Raw genomic sequence first — 24,507 nt, forward strand, 5'->3', positions numbered from 1 at the left:
CTCCTCCTGTCACATCCCGGAGGATCTCATCGAATTCCCTCTTAGATCATCCCCAGGTCTTATCCCAAGGGATCCCTCAGCTCCCATCCTAGATGATCCCCCACCAAGGAACAACACCACGTGATTCCAATGTCCTACCCTAAGTGATCCCCATCCAGGTTCCATGTTAAAGGGTTTACCAGATCCTATCCCAAAGGATCCTCCAGGTCCCACCTAGATCTCCCAACCGCCATTCCTAGTGACCCCCCCAAAGTCCCATTCCACTGTCCTTGAATGATCCTTCGTGATGGTAATGGAAACCTCACCATGCTCCCACGAGCCAAATTAGGGGAGAAATGGGGAAAACGGGCATTTTCCACAGGATGAAAAATGATGATGAGAATGCAGGGCCAGTGTTCCTGGCTGTGGTCCATCCACCCGTTAAAGGCTATCATTAAGAAAAACAGCTCAGGATGATCAGTGTGAAAACGCGCCAGTAATTAAACAATCCCAGAATAGAAGGAGAAAAGGTCAGCCCTAAAAATACAGCGCACGATTTTGTCTCTGAAGCATTCATAAATAACCATATTTTCGGGAAGGTCTAATTTTAGGCACTTGGATACCACAGCCTGGTGTGACCCCTTGGCTTATCTCGATGGTGTTGGATTGGTTTCTTTTTTTGGGGGGTTGCTTTTGCCTCTTTTAATGTTTTCTGTTTCTTGTGTGTGTGAGCAAGAGGGCAGCACGTGGTGAAAGCATCAATGTTGGTGCTGTTGGGTTGGGGTGGAGTGAGCGTGGGTGTGCTCAGTGCTGACACAGCCCTCCCAGCATGCAGGTTCCTGTCTGCTTTTCCCAACGCTGGGAAAACATTTGGGGCTGCCAAAAAAGTTGAGATCCTTATGTTTGGTTGTACATCCCCAGAATTACTATTTCCCACTTGGAATGGTTCCGTCGTGCTCACACCACTGCTCTGCTTGCTTGGTAGTGGTGGAGCATTGATAAGACCCATTGCAATTAATTCTCTTTCCAAATCCTTCAGGCAGAGAAAGGAAATCCTCCCAGCCCCAGGGTGCAGTGGGGTTTCACCTGCTTTGTGGAGAAACTGAGTCAAGGCAGCATCATGGGGTGGATTAAGATAATTCTGTCCTGCCTTGTTTGAAACAGGGGTCTACCAACCCTCCTCTAGGGATGGGGAGCGAGATAAAAGAGCCCTCAATGCCTTTCCTTTGGGAGAAGCCAGAACATGGGTTCAGCCAACAGATTCCAAAAGGGATGGGATTTTGGGATGCAGATGGCCACAACCCAGGAACTGAGTGCTGAGCAGCCCTGGGGAGCATTTTTCCATCTTTTGGGGTGAAAAAACGGAGAGAAGAGGGATGGGAGCGATTCTGTTCCCAACCCCATCCCTGTCACCCCATCAGGGCAGTGTCTTTTTTGAGGGTGTTTCTTAGTAGTGGTCTCAAAGTGAAGCAGAAGGAAGCACTGGTAGACATGGGGAGACATTTTATTGGACTCAGCACGTTTCTTGTGGTGCACAATGACCACTATCACCTCTGTGAACACAAGAGGTACATCTTGAGGGTGAAAGCAGGAGGGTCCCCCCCAAATGTCTATCATCATCCCAAGCTGTCATGACCCAAGCCCTGTCCTGCATCCAACATAGATGTAGGTTGGTGATGCTCCAGTTGGGATAAAAGATCATTTTGCAGCCCAGGATGGCAGACAGAAGGCAGTAGGGGATGAAGGGGCTGGGGACAGCCATGGTCTCTGTTTTCCCTATGAAAAAAAAAAATGAAGGAAAAATTTTTAAAAAGCACCTTAACCATTGCTTTTTCCAACCACCACCATCAGCAGCAATGCAGGACGTGGTCAGGGGTGGGGAACGAGACATTTGAGGTGCCATTGCATTTGATCCATGGCTTTCAGAGCACGTGGGGTCGGGCACGAGTTACCTGTGGGCTGGGAATGAAGCTCACTTCTCCGTCATCATCCTCACAAACTCCTCGTAGTTGACCTGCCCGTCATTGTTGCAATCTGCCTCCTTGATCATCTCGTCCACCTCCTCGTCCGTCAGCTTCTCTCCCAGGTTGGTCATGACGTGCCGCAGCTCCGCCGCGCTGATGTAACCGTTGCCATCCTTGTCGAAGACACGGAAAGCTTCACGGATCTCCTCCTCGCTGTCCGAGTCCCTCATCTTCCTCGCCATCAGCGAAAGGAACTCGGGGAAATCAATGGTGCCGCTGCCGTCCACGTCCACCTCTCCCACCATGTCCTGCAGCTCCGCCTCGGTGGGGTTCTGCCCCAGTGAGCGCATGACGGTGCCCAGCTCCTTTGTGGTGATGCAGCCATCGCCGTCGCGATCGAAAAGGGAAAATGCCTCCTTGAATTCAGCGATCTGCTCCTCCGACAGCCGCTCGGCCATGGCGTCCCGCGCTCCCCGCTTGCACGCGGCTTTGCCCCAGCACGCAGCGCTGGCGGGGAGGTGTGGATGGGGCCTCCTCCTTCCTGTTCTCCCACTCCTCGAGCCCCCTCCTTCTCTTGGGGCCTCCTCCCTTCTGTCCTCCCTTTCCCGGAGGAGGAGGAGGAGCTGAGGCATGCAGGAGTTTTCCTGCTCCTTGCTCTTGCAGGTCCAGGCAGAACCCAGCTGTGATGTACTGCTTGTGCTGCTCGCTGATGGGAACCTGAGTCAGCCATGACACCATGTCTGGGCTCCCCGAGCACGGCCGCATGGCCCCAGGGAGCTGACACGGCCGTAAATCAGGTGAGTTTTGTCATGAAGCTCATGCCCTGGTTAGTCAGGGGTTAATCCTGAGGGGAGGTTAATCACCGTGTCAAGTTATTTCATTTTGTGCTCGTTTTTTACATCAGGGAGTTGAGAAGCACGTGAGGACAAGGGGCTCAGGAGCACATGATTATGTGCTTCTTTGCCTAGTTGTCCTTGTTCATCTGTCCATCCAGTCAACTAACCAACTATGCACCCATTCATCCCTCTGTCCATTCAATCTTATGTCCATCCAGTTGCCCAGCCATCCACCCATGCGTCCATCCATTTACCCAACCACATTGCCATCCATCCATCCATCCATCCATCCGTCCGTCCGTCCATCTGTCCATCTGTCCATCTGTCTGTCCATCCTTCCGTTCATTCTTTTTTCCATCCATCCATCCATCCATCCATCCATCCATCCATCCATCCATCCATCCATCCATCCATCCTTCCATCCATCCATCCATCCGTCCATCCATCCATTCATCCGTCCATCCATCCATCCATCCATCCATCCATCCATCCATCCATCCACCCCCCTCTTTTTCCCATGTCCCCATAATGGCCAAGTGACTTTCACCAGCTGGAACAGAATACTAACGGGACCAGATGACCAAACTCTACAGCAGAATACAATCTGACTTTCTTGTCTACAAGAAAACAACACCACTTTTCCCCATTTTACCCCAGTGAGGACGTAAAGCTGTGAGATTTGGATGGAATGTCATGAAACAGAAGCAAACTATGGGATAGCATGGGAATTGCATTCTCCAGGTGGGACAGAGCTTGGGAGGAGAGCACCTAAGAAAAAACTCATCTGGAAAAACCTCTTGGCACGTTCAGGTGTTGCTGGGAGGAATGGGCTGAGCCATGGTGGAAACCTGTCTGGCGAGAGGCATGGTGTGTTTCGGGGAGGGGAGCCTTTGGGAGCTCCTCTTGTGCAACAAGCTGCTCCCTGATTTTCCATCTAACTGCCTTCTCTTGCTGTTCTTCTCCAGGATGAATCAAAACTGTTGTGAAAGAGCCCCTGGGAGGATGGGAAGAGGAGGGAGCTTGGTGGAGGTGGCTGGGAGAAGCAAACACCATCAGACAGCCTCCCCATCAGCATCGTCCATTACTTTCCCATTGACCACAGCCACTGGGAGAACGTCAGCCCTTGATGTTGACCACGCTTAATTGCACCCTCATTAGTTCAGTGGGGTAATTAACCTCGTCAGACTACCTTCTGGCCCATAAAACGCTGTGGTTTATGGCCAGGTCCTATTTATTGCATCTGGGAGGACAGGAAAGCAGCTCTGAGAGTTTCTCTGGGTTGCGTCCAACCAAGGCTCGAGGGGTCGATGCTTTGATGGAGGAGGGAGATGAGGCCGGTGGGTGCGAGTGGCTCAAGTTCAAGCCTCATGAAGCATTTTCCAGTCGTTCTCTCCTCCTGATGTCTGGCTGATCCATGAAACAGCAAAAAAAAAAAGCCCCAAAATGAGTGGTTTAAAAGCACCCAGACGGATTACCCTGAGCCGGCGTGGCTTGCAGTGCAAGCACAGATGTGTGCAGCAACGTCTGGGTTTGCATTTGCAGACGAGGCAGAGGGAAGGGGAGGCTGAAGAATTTGTGGAAAAAGGAGAAAGTTGGAGGTGGAGAGCAAAACTGCTCTGGCAAAGAACCTCCATGGGGCCCCTGCATGAGCCTGGATGTGCTGGGGCCGGTCCCACCTGTGGGGATGGGGAGGAACAAAGCCTAGGAGGGATTGCGTTGGGGTGCAAGGTACGAAATAGGATTTTGGAAAGGGTCTCTGGGAGTTTGGTGTGGTTTGGGGACTCAGTGCTGCTCCAGGTCCCCCACTGCACTGGGGTGTATCCCACTGCTGTGTCCCCATGTCCGTTGGCAGCAAGGAAAGGAGTGGCTGGGAGCCCAGAGCAGCCAGGAATGCCCGTGTTTAGTCTAGTGCAGTCTGCACATCCAGCCCTGGAGCGCGTGCGGGTTCAACGCAATCAGGGAGAGGAACCACTGGGACGTGCTGGGGGGAAATGAAGTTCTTGGCTGGTTGGCTGTCTGCCCCCTTCATGAAGATCAGACCAATGTTCTGATGTGCAGGAGGCTCAGTGGGCTCACTGCAGGATTTCCTCTTCTTTGAGGTCGAGCCATGCGCACCCACAGCTCATAATGTCTTTTTTTTTTTTTTCTGCCAAAAGAGCCTTTTTTTCCACATCATCTTACTCCTAAACGCAGAGAGGGCTGAGCCCCTTCCAGCTCAAAACTTACATTCAGTGGGCAAAAATGCTGTGCAAACCTCTGACACACAGCCCTGGCAGACCCAGGGCAGTCGGCATGGAGCTGTGCCCATACGCTGCCATACACGGTCAACCTGCAGTGTTTGGGGAGGGAGCAGTTATCAGGGCTGCTTCCTTCTATCCCAGAAGGTACAGCAAGCTCTGCAGGCTCTGCAGTGAGTCACGGAGCTGTGCCCTGTTTTACAGCACCCACCCGTCGCACAGGGAGGGCGGTGTCAGGCCACGTGCTGGGCCATAAACCATTCGCTCATAATTTCAGGGAAAAAAGGGAGAGGATTGTGACACAGAGCAGCTTTCTTGTGAATTCAGGACCCAGCCATGTGCAGGAGAGGCTGGGGGCATGAGAAGTGCAGCTGTAAGCTTATCTCTTCTGTATGAGCTCAGCCTTATAGCCCCAGTGGCATTATCCAGTCCCACCCAGGCAGCGACTCACACAGACAAGCAGGAGGCCGTCAGGAATTTAATTGTACTTGGCACTTGAAACTGTACAAAGACATTTACAGAGAACCGTGCGGGTTTGTGTCTGTGTGTGCACCCTCTTCCCATTTCCAACTAAACCAGAACTTCACCTGAGAGTCAGGGTTCCCAGGTTGGTGTCATGGTGGATGGTGCGGATGTCACCTTCAGCCATACAGCAGAACAACGTTTTGGCTTTGATCAGAGCTGTCACCACTTTGTTTTCTACAACACTTTGCAGCACAGGTTCCAAGCTGGCATCTCACGGGAAATCTTTGGATCACTGTAGAACATGGCAGTGCTACCATTATACACTTATATACAGTCGTATCTCTCCTGTCTTTAACTCATCAGCTTCAGCTGCTTTCTTTTCTCTATGCTTTCTTTTCTCTATGCTTTCTACCACATGCAGTATCCTCTTGGTTGCCTCCAACCCTGCCTCTCACAGGCAGTGAGAAGCGTTTCATTTGCAAAAGACAACAGAACAATAAAGCTACTCTTGCTCCCTCTATTCCCTCTATCTGCTCTTCTTCCCTCCCCAAACCCTTTGCAACGTGCCTAAAACCTTCCTACGCCCCATACAACCCAGTTCTGTGAGTGATGTGAGAAGCAATTTGTACATCTCTGAACAAGAAGGATCGAGTACTCGAAAGGAAATGCCAAGTCTGAAAGACTAAAAGATGACAACAACAATACAAAAGTAAAAAAGAAAACCAAAGAAAAACGAAACAAAAACCCCAAACCAACCCGAAACAAAACAACTAATTAAAAAAAAAAAAAAATTAAATACGTGGCAGGTTACGCGAGTGAAAATGAGGAATGTACAAATGGACACTCTAAAATGAAAGATTCCAGTAGGTAAGTTGAGAACCTGTTGAACCTGGGGTCTGTTTTTTGTGGGATGGGTGGTGATAACCACACGCTGCAAAAGACAGAAAGAAAATGGTGACTTCAGCTTTGGAGCGCACTTTGAAGGGATTTGTGTGGCACTGAAATGACTGCAAGGCTGCCAGGCTCCAGGTGATGGCACAAACTTCTGCTTTAGAAGCCTCAACCACCACATGTGAAAATCTTTCCGAAACCAAAAAGGTGTTCTTCACAAATCTGCTGTAAAGTGGTCAAAATGCTGACTGACAGTGTCAGAGTGGGCTCAGAGTGGTCCCTTTTGTAAAAACAGACTCCAGTTCAACAGTGTTAACTGTATACCAGTAGCTGCCATTACAACATACAAAAAAAAAAAACAAAAAAAGACACTTCTGTTCAGTAGAGCAAATCCAATCGTGCTCACATGACAAGAAAAATGTACACGTTATTTATAAATAAACAGTTCCACCAGGCTGGCATTGAGCTCCTCCCTACACCAGTGTTTCTTTCCGCTTGCTGCTGAGTTGCTTCTCTCTCGTTTTCCTGTGCCCAGACAGTGTTCTGTGTGTTTTCGTGCCCTTGGCTGCTTCCTCTGAGTCCAGGATGGAGCCGCACTCAGCTGTGCTCTCATCGAGCTCCATCTCAGTGATGCCTGACATGGCAGATTGCCTCCTCTGGGCTCTGATGTTGGGCACGGAGGGGTTGTTCTCCTCCGACTCCTCGCTGAGCTCTGGCAGCTCCTTCAGCTCTGTGGCAGCAGCGGGCCGCTGGAAGGGGGCAATGGCGGTTCGGATGCAGTTCACCCACTGCTGCTTGTGGAAGATATCGTTGGCCTGCAGCGTGTGGGATTGGCCTGGGGAGGGGTCTTGGAAACGAACTCTGAAGATATTTTTAGCTGAAGGTAAACATAGGAAAAAGCAGATCAGTCCTGAGCTCAGTATTTAGATTCCATTATTAGACAAGCGACCCAATCAGCCCTGTTTTGCTTCAGGGAAAGCGTTCAACATCTCCCCAACATCCCCTCCCCCCCCCCCCCCACCCTTCCAAAAATCCCCAGCACTGATACGTTCAAGTATTTTCTAATCTTAGCACCGACTGCAAGGCGCCATATAAAAGTTTACGGCCTCCAGATACAACATTGCAGAGCTCAGAAATGGCAGCACTACGGTGGATCCCATAGGGATCCACGACTGGACGTACCCTCTTGTCCTCAAACAACCCCCACACAGAAGGGTTGGGTTGCTTTGTACCTTTATCTGAATTGCCAAACGCTCCTCGGAAAGAGCCTCCCATTTTCACATCGCCATCCTGCAGGTCTTCCAGGATCAGTTCCTGCACAGGGATGGGCTGCCTGTACACTTGGTAGGACTGACGCTCGTTGCGAGTGACCGGCCGGGTCAGAACCAGGATGTCTTGGAAGAGGAAGACATAGAGTTTCTGAAAGGGAAAGCATGTTTGAGCATGAGGAAAACATTGTACTCTATATGCCAAGTGATTACACACCCTCTGGAATTCAAGGTCACATTATCTCAAGTCTCACCCATTTTAACTTTCGGATAGTTTTCTGTTGCAGTCACGTAGGGCTCTAACAGTGATGGCATACACAGGACTTAAATCAACAGATTTATTGTCTTATGACCCTTAAATTGGATTATGATGTGCAGATGGCAAGGATAAAACAAGTAGAAGCAATACATTTCCTACCAAAGTAAAATGCTTCACAGAATCACAGAATGGCTTGGTTTGGAAGGGACCTCAAGGATCATGAAGATCCAACCCTCCTGCTGCATGCAGGGCCACCAACCTCCAAATTTCATACCAGACCAGGCTGCCCAGGACCCCATCCAGCCTGGCCTTGAACACCTCTAGGGACGGATGGGGCATCTGCAACCTCTCTGGGCAGCCTGTTTCAGCACCTCACCACTCTCTCTGTAAAGAACTTCATGTTTCCTGCAGCGTAATGAGTGAATTAAACAAACCAATCAACCACACACAAAAAAACGAAGAAAATAGAAAAAGATTTCATGTTTAAACTGAGGCTAAGTCAGGACAAAAGGCAGCAAACCCTTGAGTACGGCAGGTCTTTCAGGGCTGCTGCAGAGGGAGATAAACTCTTGGCAGTTCATCTCAAAGCCAAACAGGCTTTTGCAGGAACGCTTTTGTTTGGAAGAACCGTGGCCAGCGTTCACAATGGGGAATGTCAGAGCACCTGAAAGTAAACAGCCAGCAGGAAATCCCTTCTGATGGAGTGCTGGGGCACAGAGCATACTTTCTACAGTAATTTTGTGCTAATTATTTTCCAGCTTCTGAAGGCCAATTGTCAAACTGTCAGCAGGAAACTTTCCCTTACACCCTGTAATGCACTCTGCCATCAGGTCCTTTCTCTTCTGCTTCTAAAAATGTAGCTAATTGCCTAAACTAAGGAGATAAGTGCTCCTGGTCATGTTATGACAGACAGTTTCAATTGTTTCTGAGGGAAAGTTTTCAAAATTGATTATTAATTACCATGAACTGAAGGGACTTACATGCCCGTTTTTGTTCTTCAGCTCCCCATGGCACAGTAAAGCTTTGCTTCCTTCAATCCTCGGGTCCTTCTGCTTCTCATCCAGATACTCCAGTTTGTCAATGTAATACTGGCATTCCGACTCTCCCTTCTTTAAGTTGATGTCAGAGAGAACTCCTTGGATTATAGATATCTATAAAACAAAGCATTTAAAAATGATTAAATAAGGACTTACGCTCGAATATCTTTCATTGAAGCGCTACTAAAAAAAATCCCCATGATGGAATCAATGTGGATTGCTCCTCTGCTTTCAGAAGGGGCTCCAGCCACAGGTTTAAACCACTCCACAAAACTATTGAAGGTTTAAGAAAGCTTTTTTTCTTTTCCTAAATGCCACAGTTGTATCAGAAGCACAATCACACAATCACTGTTACTTACGGCTTCTTCCAGAATCTGAATATCAGGATGGTCTTTGGGAGTGTGCCTCAGGATCTCCTTTAGGAGCAGTGGGTATTTGACCAGCCGACTTCGAGGGATGTCCAAGAAGCTCCAGAGGTCCAACTTGCGGCTGAAAGGAGACTCGAGGCAACGCTGCAGGAAGTCCTGCACCCTTCGGTCCTGTTTCTTCTGATCCAGCAGTGCTTTGGCTGCCAGCTGATTGCTGCAGTAACCTTTGTAGGCATGGAGTCGTGGTAACTGCAGGAGAACACAACCATGTTCACAAGTCAAATTCTGCACAGCAAAAGCAGATCACGTTAACACGTCCAACTCAGGGAGATATGCTTCCCAAACTGCTTCCCAGGCTTTCCATTCTTGGCCCAATAAAAAAGCTAACAGAGCATCTTATATGTGTAGCTACTCTTTAGTGAGGAGAACAGGGCGTCCTACATGCAGTGCCTTTGAAGTTCAGATGTTTATTAGTTAGCACTAATGAAATCACATCAGCTGCAAACAGTCCAGAAGCTAGAGATATTTCTAACATAAATCACTAAGTAATTGTAGTCACACTAGTGCAAGTCTCCCAGATGAAATAGTGGCCCATTAAAGCTGACAGAGTCTCATTGTTTTCAGTGCAGTCAGGATTTCCGTTTCAATCTTTCACTCCACGCCACAAAAGCCTGCAAGCTTTTCAGCTTCTAGCTTTAAATGTTCTTTAATCTCACAATCATTTTCAGCCTGATGCCTGAGAGTTATGCACTCACCCACTTCACAAGGATGGGCCCGATCTGCTCCACCGTTCCGTCTGGTTTTGTTGCTTCTCCTAAACTTGCCAACAAATCTGGAATTGGAACACGAAAATAGAAGTTGCCACAATGCCCCAGCTAACTGTTCTAATATGAGAAAGCACAGAGCATAACTCTTAGTCAATACATCATGTTGGCTCTTACCTTCATGCAGAGGAATGTAAGAGTCCAAGTCCCCAAATATGTGGGTGAGTTCCTCCTCAGACATGATAGAGAGTTTCAGCATAGGATCATGATAAGCCTGTCAAAGAAAGTCAGTATTACAATACTTTCTAGAAGCCCAGAAGCTGACAATATTAATACTGGGAGGTGTAGGGAGTTCAGGACAGATCTGAAGTGGAGCTGGTTGGAAGAGTGATTTGGATCAGTGCAAGATAAAACTCCATATAGAGGTACCAAGGCCTACAAATGAAATGGGCTTTCCTGTCTCAACAGGAGGAGTTCCCTTAGTTGTACCTAGGACTGCAAAGCTACACCTGTTTTTGGATGAGCTTGTTGCAATCAAACCAGCATTGTTAGCACTGCTCACTTCAGCTTTCCAGGATAGTTTTCAAAAGGTGGATGCTGGGCCTGACAAAGGTGACGTGTAATGTTTGCAGGTGTAAGTATATTTATTTACAGTATGATTACTGACTGCAGGAAAAACTCACTCACCTTCCTGGCAAGCTTCAGGTCTTCAATCAGGTCCTGTTCTCCTCTGGACATCTCATATATTGCCTGTGAGGAGGGAGATAAAGCACTGAGAGTCATTTTTAATCCCAGTCTTCCTCTGAAAGAGCCATTCAGTTCACATAATGTACATCCTGTCTTGAATAGGCAGCTTTGCCATCTGAATCACTGTATGCCACCTGGGCACGACAACCTCGAGTCAATCTGCCCGCTTTCCCAGCTTGGAGAAAGCTGCATTCCTTACAACTGTGTGAAAGCTCTGCCACTCACACACAAGCCAAATTAAATATTAGCACCTTTTAAATCACTGCTTTTACACAGGCAAGTACGAAAAAGAACAAAACCCAGAAAACCACAGAGGTCAAATCCCAGGCGTCTTTAAGTCAGCTTCTGTGTTGTCATTAGAAGATTTGTCTAAGAACTACAGGAAAAAAGCAAGCCAAGGCCTTGCTATTTGGCTTGCAACCAATTGTCAAGAGCTTTAAGAGAAAGACAGCTGGCTGCACAACGACCCGACTTTGGGTCTGCTGCAGAGCAACCAGTGTGGCTGGGGCTCAAATTTCAGCAATGCTGAGCACCCCTGTGCAAAGCGTTTGGCATCTCTGAAGGGTCAAAGAGGGGAGAGTAACTCCCCAGTGACTCACGAGGGAGAAGTCCGCACCTTTTCCCATGCCTAAGGCTGAAATAAATCTAACAGTTCAGAAATGAGGATGGGGAGGAAGATACAACCACCCAGAGATGCTCGTTTCTCCTTTTAACACCCAGGAAATGGACCCAATCAAGGCTTCAGCTGCCTTTCCCTGTCTTGCTGCTTAATGGGCAGCTTACCTCCTGGCGTTTGATTTCTTTGGTGCTCAGAGATTCTTTCATATTGACATCTAACATCTCAGACCAAAGGACGCTGTTTCTTCTTTTAGGAGGGGTAGGGGCAGCAGATCTGCTACATGACTTCTGGGCACAGCTGGGAGATTTGCTGTCACTGCGAAGGGCAAATGACTACAGGGATGGAAGAAAAAAAAAAAAACAACAAACAGTAAAAAATACAGTTTAGAGCCAACATTTCAGGAGTGCAGAAGTGTTATTCTACGCCCCTCCCAATCTTTCATCCTCTTCTGTTGTGCAGGGCAGGAAAACACACCCAGACACTTTTCCCTCAGATAAAGGAACACTTTAATCAAGCTGCTGAGAAGGCCCCCAGAGCCCTGAGGTTGGCAGCCTTTTCCCTGTGCCTCTTTCTGCACTGATCCAGCAGCACTCAGGAGGAAGGTGGATTGCTAAAGCGTGGGTCTGTTTCCAAGGTATGAGGAAGTAAACGAATTAGAATCATAATTCTGCTTTTAATGGGGCTAATCAGGAGTCACTTGAACTTTGCTCTCCTGATCTGCCATGTTGTTACAACACAGCCTGAGAAGCGATCTTATCTGAGTGCATGGGGTGTGCAGCTCCTTAGACAACACTTCTCCAAGCTTATCACTAAGCAGTGGGGTCATTTCACTTCTAGGCACACGCTCCAGGTACTGCAAGAGTTCATCAACACTATGTGAATCAGGCTTTATTTTTCTTGTCTCCCTAAACCTTCCATCACCTGGTATCAGCCACCTCTGAACTCCTGAACTCTTCTTCGTCCCCCAGGCAAGCTTTGTGTCCTTGCATTAATCAGACAGCAGATTTTCCAAACAATGTCTTGAAATCTCAGTGCCTGTTTCACTCCCACACAGCCAGCATGGCCCAGTGTATCCACAGAGGACCAGAAAGCTCTGCTTTTTACCTGTATCGTTTGCCCAAAGCGCCGAACTGCACCATTTCTTACAGGAGAGATCAAGTTGGCCAAGGATGTGACCCGTGCTAAAGGCCGAACCCGTTTATTGCTTGGCTCCTGTAAATAAAGCAGAGAACAAATTGTACTGGTTGTGACTCCCACTTCATTTCTCAAGCTGTCCGGGGAGGTTTAGAAAGCATCGACACCCTTAAGGAGTGGGAAACACTGCAAAGAAAGCGTTCTGAAGTAGCCATTCATCTTAAATGGAAAGCAGAGGCTGTAAATATTTGCCTGAACTTTAGGGTTACAATTGGATTGCAAGGATCTTGCCCAGTGTGAGGGAGACAAGATAACACACACGTCAGAACTGAAAATAAGGCTCAAACTGGGACGGTTAATGATACAGAAATAGACTGAAGTGTTCTCCTTTACAGGGCAAGCAACTCGTCTAAAGATGGAGCTGTGATCTGCTCCTCCCTTTTATCATGCTTTCCTTTGTAGAACCAATGTGTTTTTCCATTTTTAATTCTATTTTGGAGAGAAAAGGAGCAGCCAGAGCCCAGCACAGCCTCACAGCTCTTCTAACAAATGGCAAACGACGACATGCTGAACATTCCTGCAGAGGATACGCACGCATGAAGCAGATGAAGTTTAAAACCTTTGGTTTCCCAAAGCTCCCCTCCTCCTTCTGCTCTCCCCCCCACAGCAGCTCATTGTAATTTTTCTTCTGCGTTGTTTAGATTGGAGAAAAAGAGCTTCTGCTTTTCTATGCCACTAATCTGTACTGCGAGCCCAGTATGTTAAATGCTGTCCTAACGCTGCCAAGAAAGAGGAAATGGCCCCAAGTAACCTACTGGTGCTTAAGTTCACTTGTTAAAACCATGCTGGTAACCCCACATATTCTGGATCAAAAACACTGTGTTGTAAGAACTGTAAAGGAAAGGGGTGCAACTCCAAGAGGAACTTAGAGCTTGAGGCTGGGAGAAAGGCTGCATAAGGTGCTCTTAAACATCTGGCAAATAGCTGGACGTGACTCATCGGGACAGTAAAGCTTCTCAGCATGAAGGTAGAACGAGTTGATGGAAGCTTCTTTTTTTGAATTGATCTCAGCTGAAGTTTTACCAAAACTGTATTAGGTGTTTTTTTTTCTTCTTTTTGGTTAATTGCAAAGATAGGGAGCCCAAACCCTTTGCTTCTGTATAGCAACGGAAGTGACAAATGCTGGGAATTGAAAAGGGGAATAAGAACACACAGAGCTGGATTCCAGTTACAAGGCTGAGGAAGCATAAAGGCTACGTATGTCAGATCTGCTTTCAGTAATGTGACCCCAGGGCCGCCCTGCCTGCCTGCCTACAGGCAGCGTGAAGCAACAGAGGAGCTTAACTCACACTGAATTAAGCCTTCAAAGTTGCAGGGGGAGAACATGAAAAGAAACCATTTATGACTGATGCAGAGCAGAAAGACCTCTCTGGCACAGCAGAAAGGCTGTTCGAGGCTGTACTTGAAATGGCTGGGTAATTTCAGAGCTATGAAATGGGAAAAAGCTACCAGAGCACCCTGGAGCCCAGGCTCCAACCCTCAGCTGGGTGTAGGTACAGAGCTGAAGTCACTTCTCTCCTTCCAGCCTGAAGATACCACAATCAAGAAGGAGTCAGCTGGGAAAAGGGTTATCCAGACGGCTGGGAAGCCAGGCTGGGCTCAATAGAAAAGGAAACTTTAATTAATGACAGACATTTCTGACCGGAATAAAAGGATAGGTAATTTAGTTCTATAAAACCATGTAACTGTGTGTTGGAATAAAGGGATACAAGCCAAGAGAAACTGCAGGAACGTAAGCAGACAATATACAGACACAAACCATCCACAGCTCTGTCAAAGCTAGAGATATAAATAGCACAGCAAAGAAAAATGTGACACTGAAAATTAACAACCTCAGGACTTTGGGATGCTTGTGGGCTGTTTTACAGCTTGCTGTTGGAGGGTCAGCTGGGCATCCTTTCCAGCTATGAGACACAAGGACACACTATCTGGCCACGGGACGTGTGGGAATGCCTTCCCAGCACATCTGTGCCAGGCTGAGGGACACATGCATATGCACACAGTCTTGCAGGAGGCATTCCTGCCTGTGCTTTGGGATGGGCAGCACAAAGGAGCTCCCTGTTCCTGTGGGATTATAAAGCAGCAGTTGATACTGAGCCATGCAAAGACAGGCGTGGGGTGAACAAGAGCAGCGCTGCTGGTTTGGAGGAGGGAGGGATTTTGTATGGACTGGTGAGATCAGAGTGTTGTTGTACATACGATGCACTTCCTTGGGGTGTTTGACCAGCAGAAAAAACTTCTCTATGCTATAAATTCAGTTTAGCAAAAGGCCACTTCCTATTTCTTAAAGAAAAGGTAATCACGCTTTGTGATGTCTCAGACTTGAATGGCTCGACTGCCAAAAAATGGCATCTGTTTCTTCTTCTCTCCTTCTGATTGTAACACTTGACCCAAAGCAGAGGGGGAAAATTCCCCATCTTTAGGATCCTCTCCTTCTCTGAGGTCTGCATTTCAGTTTGGGGTTACGTCCTCCCCTTACAGACTCAGCCGCATTGGAAACTGAGACTCAGCACAGTTCATCCTATGGATAACTTTGGCTCAGCACCATTTGTTTTTTTTCAAAGCTCCTTATGTGCAAACAATGAGCAGACTGTCTCCACGCTGTATTACTTACGGAAGCCCAGATTAGAAGGAAGCCTGCAAAGTTTCCTTAACAAGTTGCTGGTGTTAAGCATTACAGCACCGACAAATAATTACAACCCCCAGAGCTCAGCAGCACTCTGCTTCCATTCACATGTCCTTTTATTTCCCCAAAAACTCTATTAAAATCATATATACCTATATATATAAAAACTCAGAATTGGACTAGATGACCTTTAAGGGTCCCTTTCAACTTGAGTGATTCTATATCACAAACATACACACAAAATCTGTGTGCTCCCACTGAAGGTCAAGGCTTCCATGTTCAAGAGGAGCACTTGAAGAAGCTCCACTTAAGTGTGAGGTTCCCTCATTAGTGGAGCTTAGAATCATAGAATCCTTAGGGACCTTTAAAGGTCATCTAATCCAACTCCCCTGCAATGCACAGGGACATCCACAGCTCCATCACCTGAACTTCTTTGCTTTGCACTGGGAAGACTTTGCCATCTTGCAGCCTCTACACCTGAAGACAGAACTGCTTCCCCTCAGCAGCACGCACGCATGCAACCTTTACCTCTCTGCTAGGTAATAATTAGTGGTTTTTATAGGGATCATTTACTAGAGGACAATGTTCCAAGTGCCAGCCCCATAGCAAAGCACACAAACACGGTGACAAATCCAAAAACCACGCGTGGCCAAATTTCTACAGAGCCAGACGTGCAAAAGATGATCACAACCATCGGCTCGAAGAATTCCTGCTGGAAGTCATTGCCACCTGACTCTACCTGTAAGATCCACGTGCCAGCTCAACCCGAGCCATCACACCGGGATGGAGATTTCCACCCATTGCCTTTGACCAACTTAATGGGGACAATCCAGTCCTGATAACTTTGGTGGCTCCTGAGAGCAGTGTTGGATTTGGGGGCTTTGCTCGAGCCCAGATCCCGCGGTGTCACTTCTGATAACCAAAGCACTGATTACACCTTCCAGATATACACATTTTTTTAAACAACTAGAGGTGATCTGAAAGACTTTGACTCCTATTGGTTGATTTTTCTTCTCTCTCAGGACCTGGTTTGCCTTTGGTGCAGTGCAGTTGCCCAAATTTGGCCGTTTTAAGGCTGGATTTTCAGTCAGGGAGCTCAGAGCCCCCAGACTGCCTTCTTTCTGCTGCTTTTTTCTACTTCCCCATAATCTCAACAATAAAACCCAGCCCAGGGCACCCTATCTCCCCGCCGGACTTCTTACCTGCAGATAATCTACTAGAAATGCAATTAATTTTATCTGCATAACAACGCAGCATAGAAATAACAACACTTCCACACCGAGTGAAGCAAAAAAAAAGGAAATCCAAAACCAACGCTTTTTCTTTTTTTTCTGCTTGCAAGGCAAAACCACCCTAATAAGGAAAAAATCCTGCCAGCCACGCAAATGTACCATATCTTAAAAGAAAAACCACCCAAACTCCCCCCAAAAACACAGCGCCAACCCTCCGAGCCCCTCTCCTCCTCACCTCTTGCTCCCTGAAGGACTGGTTCTGCGAGTCGATCACCCGGATAGTCCTTTTGATAGGCAGCAGCCCCCCGAGCTCATCGTGAGCCACCATGGCGCAGCCCCCCCTCCCTCAGCGCACCGCTCCGCTCTCCGCGCTCATCCCCACTCTGAGCCCGCAGCCGCGCCGCGCCCCGATCTCACCGCTGGGGGCGGAGCCACGAGCGAAGCCACGCCCACTCCGCGCAAAGCCACGCCTATTTTGCATATAGCCACGCCTACTCGCGCGTAGCCACGCCCCCCCTCGATCTGAGGTCCCCCTGCTGGTGCTCGGGGGTTGAAAACTTAATGGCGTGTTTACCTGCGCTGTTTTCCTCCCCAAATCAGCTTTCCCTGCACTGTTTTTCCTGCTAAAACTCTCATAAGAGAGGCTCTGCTTTAAGGTGGTGTGATGGCAGCTCCCTTAGACTGTCAAGAAGGGTGTGCCATCACTCTGTGTGATTGAAAGTTCTTTACTATGAGAGTGGTGAGGTGCTGGAACAGCTGCCCAGAGAGGTTGTAATGCCCCGTCCCTGGAGGTGTTCAAGGCCAGATTGGACAGGGACCTGGGCAGCTTGGTTTAGTATTAAATGTGGGAAGTTGGTGGCCCTGCATGTGGCAGAGCGGTTGGAGCTTCATGATCCTTGAGGTCCCTTCCAAACCTGTCCATTCTGTGATTCTGTGATCTGTGAAAGTGTTTTGGAAAGCTGAGATTTTCCACTCTTTGTGCTGAAAAAAAAAAGATGAAGCCAAACATTTGGATAGTGAAACATTGGCACAAGTTGCCCAGGGAAGTGGTGGATGCCCCATCCCTAGAGACACTCAAGGTCAGGCTGGATGGGGCTCTGAGCACCCGATGGAGCTGTAGGTGTCCCTGTTCATTGCATGGGGTTGGACCAGACGATCTCTAAAGATCCCTTCCAACATAAATGTTTTTATGATTTCATGTTTTCTGGTCTTATTTTCCTATTCTTTTTGTTCACCATCTCACAAGGGCAGTGTGACACGCTCCTCCTGATGGCAGCGTAAATCATTTGCTGCTGCAAATTGTTTTGGTTTTTTTTTTGTTATGGTTTTTACCTTCTTGCATTCAAAAAGCTGAATTCTTGTCTAGACCTGTGCTTTGAAGTCTGCTCTCAGCTTTCAAGGCTCTGCTGGCACTGTTCTGCTAGCCAGAGGCTGAGCCTCTCCCCCTCTGCTAACAGGGCAGGCAGCCTGTCCTGGCAAGCCTGGCTTTGGATGCAAAGGGTTTTGTACTTTTGTTTGTTTGTTCAAGTTATATTATTCCTGGCACTGCTGCAAATCTCCAAAGTAAAAGGTCTCTTGAGCTGGTAAAAACACACTGAGCTTATTTGGTGGCTGCATAGCTGCTTATAGCTGCTGTTTGGAGGGGGAAGGGTAGCAGGAGGATTTAGTGATAGGACAAGGGGGAATGGCTTTAAACTAAGAGGGGGGGATTTAGGTCAGATGTTAGGAGGAAAGTCTACTTAGAGGGCAGTGAGGAACTGGCACAGGCTGTCCAAAGAAGTGTGGGTGCTTCATCTACAGCTCAAGGCAAGTTGGATGGGGTGGTGGGCAAGCTGATATGGTAGGGGGCAAGCAGCAACCAGCCCATGACAGGGGTTGGAGCTGGGTGGGCTTTGAGATCCCTTCCAACCCAACCTTTCTGTGGTTCTGTGATCTTTAAGGTCCCTTCTAACCTATGATTCTATGATCTTTAAGGATATTTCCAGCCCAACGATCCTATAGTTCTGTAATCTTTAAGGACTCATCCAATCCAGGCCATTTTATGATATGATTCTATGATGTGTTAGGATAAACCTCAGCTGAGAGTGGGATGTTTGGGATCATCTAACATAGGATTCTCATAAACTCAAGGCACAGTGAGTTTCTGCAGACTCTGATGGGGCCAATCCTCTTTTTAAGACAACAAATAACCAACAGGACTGTGACTCTGGCAAGCCATTCACTGAGTTTCATTAGATTTTGGGAGTATCTAAATGCCTGTTTCCCCTTATAACCTAAAGACAAAGGTTTGTTAAACTCACTTTAAAGATCCAGGATCTGTGATCTAGGGGTGGATAGGGGGGAATGCTTATCAATTTAGACAGGCATCTCTTTCTTCATAGATGTAGATGGGCTGTCAACTAAAAATAGGGCACAAACAACCAAGACCCTAGAGGGAAGGCATGGAGCAGTCACATGCATAAAGGCAGCACTTACACGAGTCTTGTTAGGACCAGAACGTGATGTCCTCCTGTGTCCTGAAGCACTTCATGCCATATTAAATGTTTTTTGTTACGTAGGAGTTAAATTGTTCCCCTCCTTCCAAAGCCTTCGGGGAAGGGACAGCTCATGGGCAGGGAGATCCCTGTTTCACCACCTGGTGAGGGTGGCTCATCCATGGTGATGCAAGCCCTGGCTGATGCAGACTGCTGAAGTCATGTTATGGAAACTTAAAGCTCTAGCCTGACACATTGGGGCTCCCTGTTTGCCTCCTGGTATGGCACGTGCAATGGGTTATGTGCCCTGGACACTGGGTTACATGCCCTAGAAGATGAGTTATTGCCCTGGATGAGGTTATTGCCCTGGACAACTGCCCTTTGTTCAAAGTAAGGGCTGGTTAAGGCAAGTATTTCCCAGCTGCCCCTATAGCAGATGGGATGATTTCTGCACATCGGCTATACACTAGAATAGACCTCTGTGTAGATCATCAAGGTCTGTTTCAGGGTAAAATCCAACTGCAAGTAGAGCTGTAATGGGTACTCCCTGAACAATGTGCAACACTGAGCATGCAGAGAAGGGAATAAATCTGGAGAAGCTTAAAGATAGCAAGGGTAGAAGGTGAGCTTGCACAAGTTCCCAGGCTCATGCTGTTCTCTCAACAGCAATGCCATCAGTATGACCTTCAAGCAGCTCAGGGCGTGCTGTGATACCTGTGCATTGCTTCATTGCCTCTGCTCCACTTACAACACAAGCAAGAGGCAGTGAGCAAAGCTGTGGTACTCCAATTAAAGCCGAAACAAATGAAAAAAGAAAGGAAAATCATTCCTTGTGCAGCAGAAGCAATGAAGTCTGACGTACGGATCTGTACCCTACACAAAATCTAGCCCAGATGGTATTTTTCTACCCACCAGCATCTCGTTCTGTATTTCTCATGCCCCCTTACTCCTATGTCCTGGTCCCAGATGCATTTATGCCTTCTCCAACCCCTCTGGGCTCTGGGTAGGGTCTGGCCCACGCTGTGGATCTGAAGCCACGAGAATGCTGCCTGGCTGGTCTCTGCATGGGGTGACGGAAAACAGACGAGTTCTTCCTGCTTTCCTGCCATTGAGTATTAATAGCATTCCTCACCTATACTCAAATGTGAATTTTCACTTCTAGGAGTGAAATACCTTGGTGACTCCTGTCGTGCTATCATCAAATTAGGGAGTCAGGAAGAGTTTGAGTGACAGAGGAATCACCTGGACCTCACTGTTTGACGCTCATTTTTAGCTTGGGTTTTTATTTCCATGGAGAAGAGTGAACTGCTGTTACACTGAGAATTTGCCTGTAGTTCTGGGCAGCTTCACACTTACTACTTTCTTTGCTCCCGTGTGTTATTCTAGGTGGGGATACTCACATGTTCTTTTGTTATTTTAGCCCCTAAAGTGTTGTCAAATACATTTTAGATTAGAAAAGATGAATTCCAATTTCCAGTGTGCAGTTCCTGACTGATCTAAGTTTTCACTGCTAAAAAAATGCTCAGTTGCTTAAGCAACATGTGGTATCTGACTAATGCCAGGGAGTACCAAGCATGCCCTGCAGACCTTTCATGGCAGCAGGAGTGCTGCCCTATGGCTGAATATGTCCTCCAGCCCCTGTGTCCAGGGTGGCCAGCACTCAATGACCTGATATTCTGCTTCTTCTTTTGGCAGCACTCAAGGAAATCATGTGTGACAGGCAGGAAGATAATAATTAATATAAAATCCTAGCAGATCTGAATGTGACTTTCAGCCTATCTCCAAAGGAAGTTATTACAGCACTCTCAATATCCTCGCACCTCAAGTCTGCCCAGGTTACACAGCCCAGCCATCAGCCAGGGCGCTTCAGGTTGCTTTGTTTTATACCTAAACTTATGAGAAGGATGTTTGCTGCTGCAGACAGGAGCCAAAGACAAAAGGTCTCAGTTCTGCCACTGCCTGGGGTGAAAAATTCTCGAGCTGGTGCACAACAGCAGCCCAGAGGCAGGGGGTATTCCTCAGTGGGCACTTTTCCCAGTTTTCACAGGTCCCGGATGCCTCCAACGTGACTGACATCTGGATTCAATTTCTTCAAAGAAAGAACCTGCGACATTTTAATCCCTTTGGCGGCTCGAAGTCTCGCAGAAAACGAAAGCATCCATTACATTCGTGGCGTATTCATTTCCATTGTTGTGTGCGTACAGTTTGAGATCTCGCTTACGAGGAACTGAAATCCAACTGAAAACTATCATTACAGCTATTCTTAATGTGCTATATATAGCATGACATCCAGAACATTCAAGGACTGGAATAAATAAGAACTCCACAGGCAGTCCCCTTCCGTACATTTTCACGTACTCGGAGCAGTCAGACCCCTGCTGCTGTACACAACATTGTTTACTGTCCATGAGCTGTGTTTAACATTCCACTCCCTGATATTTATATTCAGAGCCGAATTCGGAGCAGTATTCTGGAAAATGAGCAAAAGTAGGCTATGACCCATCTAGAGACTATTGGGTCATCTGAAATGTTTATGAGCCGGTCTGGAATTTAGCATTTATTTTGGATGGTGGGAGGTCACTATAATTAGCTGCCATTCAACTCCATTGTAAGTAGGAAAAAAAACCCATCCCACAATGCAGATTGCATTTTGACTGAAATACAACCTACAGCATTTTGCAGAGCTTGCTAGAAAGGGTTACCTCAACTGAATGTTGGTGCGTTCAGGCTAGCAAAGCAATTTCCATCTTATGAATATGAATGCAACACCAAAAAACACAAACCTTCCAAGCCTGTGATATTATTAAACACAACATCTGCCCTAACAACAGGGTAATGGAGCGAGAAGTTGACTTCAGCTCCCAACCTGCTCACGTGCCAAATGTTGTTTTTCAGTTGCAAAGCGCGGCCAATGCCAGCGATGTTCGTTTTGATCAAAGTCTGTTTCCAAATACAAATTGGTAACTTATGCATGGGCACGTTCCTGCATGAATCAGACACGCCAATAAAATTCCCATAAAAGTCCTCTGCAGCCGTTGTATCTTTGAGAGGGAGAAATGGGGGAGGGAGGGACTGTTTATGTTCTTTCTTTAAAGCTTGTGAATATATACTCTAAAGAAAGATGTTACAGCTGCAGTTTCTTGCATTATTTGGTGATGTTCTTTTGGCTGTGTTATCTCTGCCTCAAGCCAAGCTGCTTCTGGGGATTCCGACCATGGAAAGATACTTACTGGTGGTTCTCTGTGATCTGGACCAAAAGAATGCAGACATGTAGGGATTCTCTCTCCCCCTTCCTCTTCTTTCCAAGTCATTTTCTATCTTAAAAACATTCATGGTTTATCTGCCTTCCCTGGGGAGATGGTCGCTGTCAGCTTTATCGTCACAGCCTCTCTCTGCTGCCAACACCAGTACAGCTCCAGGGCTTGTTTGGGCTGGACTCCTCTCTCATCCATGATGAGTAATATTCACACAGCTGGTCCCAGAAGGTGAGTAAGGCTTGGAGAGGCCACAACATGGAGGTTCATGTAAGGGTCTACACTACGACTTCACTTCCTCTGCGGAATCCCTCCTCCTAAGCCTTAAAAAGACATCCTATAACCACCAGAAAACACTATCCAGACCAGACGTGATTCTTCCAGCATTACTCAGCCTGGCTTCGTTTTGCCTCAGGTAAAATACAATATCACATCCGTGTATTCCTTGTCACGCACTGAAAAGTATTTATCCAGTTGCTAACAAACATCAAGATATACACACACCTTCAAAAAACACAGTCCCGCTTCCTCTCGTGAATCATTCATCACCTTAATTAACTGTGGGGTAATATGCAATCAATTAGCAAAAAAAGTAGCTCAGAAACCCACCTGAAATGCAAAAATAGCTTTCATTATTGGAACATAAAGATCTGCTTAACAAATTCCTGTCCTCGATTTCTTGTTTGGTTCCCTGCACTGCAATTCTCCCTTCTGCCTTACCCAGACAATTATCAATAATGCAAGTTGTATGGAAATGATCTGGGGAGAAAATACTTCCTTTTCTCCCAAAAGATGTGTGTTCTGGCACATGAGAAGGGGGCTCAGCACTGAAGGAAGCAGATGCTCTACCTGCCTTCTCAGGTTATAACTTCTCACTCATATTTTGGTAATCTTTGGAGTGTTTTAGGCTGTATGTCAAAGAAGAAGCTTAGCAGGGCTAAGATCTGGTTCATCGTGGAGCAGGACTCTGGGGGCAAGGAGTAGGTTAACAAGACAAAATAAACAGGAATAGCCTGAGCATTGCATACCGTCTGGGCTGGTGTGATCTCCCCTGTCATTTTGCATATCATCTTCCTGGTATGTGGCACAACTATCTACAGTATGTGAGTTTTAAACATTATTAAAGGACTGCTCAACTGCAGGTACACATCCAAATTAAATTAAACCTTCTCTACTTATATTGGAAAAACATTCAGTGGGTAGGGTGCCAGGTTTGGGTATTTGGGTGCTCCAAAACAAGATCACGGTTCTACACTAGGTAGTTTTGTCAGCACAAGTATGTCTAATAGGAGAGCAAATGCAGCATGCAGGCAAAACTTGGTGACAAAACAGCAGCTTGTCAACTGAGCTATATTTGCTGGGTGAGATAGTGGAGCTGAAATAAGAGATACGTGATGGAGTTAAACACTTAATATAGACAAACTCTGAAAATCAGTTCCCATGTATAAGATGGGGGTAAACAATGTATGACCTAACCTACACATAACATCCTTAAATTATCTCGAAATTCTTTTGAGACCTTCTTTCATTAATGAAACAGATACATCTGTGTCTGATGGAGCTAAATTTTAGCCTATGGGGTCACCCTCATAAAACCTAGACAGAGCAAAACATAATCTGTACTACTGCATAAGTGCGTGATGAGACTCTAAAGTCTCAGTGACGTGTTTTGAAAATGTAACTATAAATAGCTGATTGTATTGCTTTTAAAACTTTTAATAACCTTGAGGACTGGAATCAAAAAAGCCTGCAAAGGACAACCCAATGCGTAACATTAATGTATTTTAACAAGGCTACTAGAGTGTGTTTGGTGGGTGTGCCTTAAGCTCTTAAATATCCCCCAGAGCCTGACCCTTTCAAAACAATAAGGTAAAAAGTCAGCTGGAACAAAAGCTGCAGTCTGAACTTTGACTGTTTTAGCCTAGGGATTTCCCTTCTTCTTGGAAGATTCCAGTTAAAACTCTTAAAAAGCGACTACGCAAACTATTGTTGATATTTCAGTTCGGCTTTCAAGTGATTGCATTGTGGGAGAATCTTTCATTTACCCAATTTTATCCAACACCCAAAAAATATAGCCCAATTCAACAGAAGAAAAAAAAGAAAATCCTCTTCCCCGAGGGCAGCTTTCCTAGCTATCTGCATCAGAAAACCATGAAGACCTCAGAAACAAAACAAGCCCCAGAACACACTCAGGTCAGAGGCATCAGCACTGTTGTGTCAGAGCCCTCTGCAGATAATCTTTTCCCTTCCCTACTAGGTAATCACAGGGATGGTCTTATCTGGATCAGAAGAT

The 24,507-nt window shown here is 46.9% G+C and overlaps 2 protein-coding genes across 3 annotated transcripts in view; both read right to left on the reverse strand.

The window, feature by feature from the left end:
* Positions 1-1,951: 1,951 nt before the first annotated feature.
* LOC116236465 (calmodulin, striated muscle) lies at positions 1,952-2,401 on the reverse strand. Its single transcript, XM_090133792.1, has one exon. The coding sequence runs from the start codon at positions 2,399-2,401 to the stop codon at positions 1,952-1,954; it is 450 nt and encodes a 149-aa protein (XP_089989918.1).
* A 3,080-nt stretch (positions 2,402-5,481) lies between these two features.
* Positions 5,482-24,507, reverse strand: part of NET1 (neuroepithelial cell transforming 1) — a 53,210-nt gene continuing 34,184 nt past the window's right edge. The window contains exons 1-10 of one of the 2 annotated variants that reach the window (XM_031605108.2): positions 16,722-16,907; positions 12,539-12,646; positions 11,599-11,766; positions 10,756-10,818; positions 10,246-10,342; positions 10,060-10,136; positions 9,296-9,553; positions 8,880-9,050; positions 7,605-7,791; positions 5,482-7,249 (exon numbers count right to left, since the gene is read on the reverse strand). In XM_031605108.2, the coding sequence (XP_031460968.2) occupies positions 6,846-7,249; positions 7,605-7,791; positions 8,880-9,050; positions 9,296-9,553; positions 10,060-10,136; positions 10,246-10,342; positions 10,756-10,818; positions 11,599-11,766; positions 12,539-12,646; positions 16,722-16,814 (1,626 nt within the window). In that variant the 5' untranslated portion in view covers positions 16,815-16,907 and the 3' untranslated portion in view covers positions 5,482-6,845. Of the gene's footprint in view, positions 7,250-7,604; positions 7,792-8,879; positions 9,051-9,295; positions 9,554-10,059; positions 10,137-10,245; positions 10,343-10,755; positions 10,819-11,598; positions 11,767-12,538; positions 12,647-16,721; positions 16,908-24,507 lie in introns of those variants that run through there. The other variant, XM_031605107.2, reaches the window with a different exon arrangement.

Source organism: Phasianus colchicus, chromosome 1 (assembly GCF_987193195.1).
Source record: "Phasianus colchicus chromosome 1, bPhaCol1.hap1.1, whole genome shotgun sequence".
In the NCBI taxonomy this organism is placed as follows: domain Eukaryota; kingdom Metazoa; phylum Chordata; class Aves; order Galliformes; family Phasianidae; genus Phasianus; species Phasianus colchicus.

Excerpts from the sequence above, each read along its gene's own strand:
- LOC116236465 (XM_090133792.1), bottom strand. The coding sequence starts at position 2,401 with ATGGCCGAGCGGCTGTCGGAGGAGCAGATCGCTGAATTCAAGGAGGCA.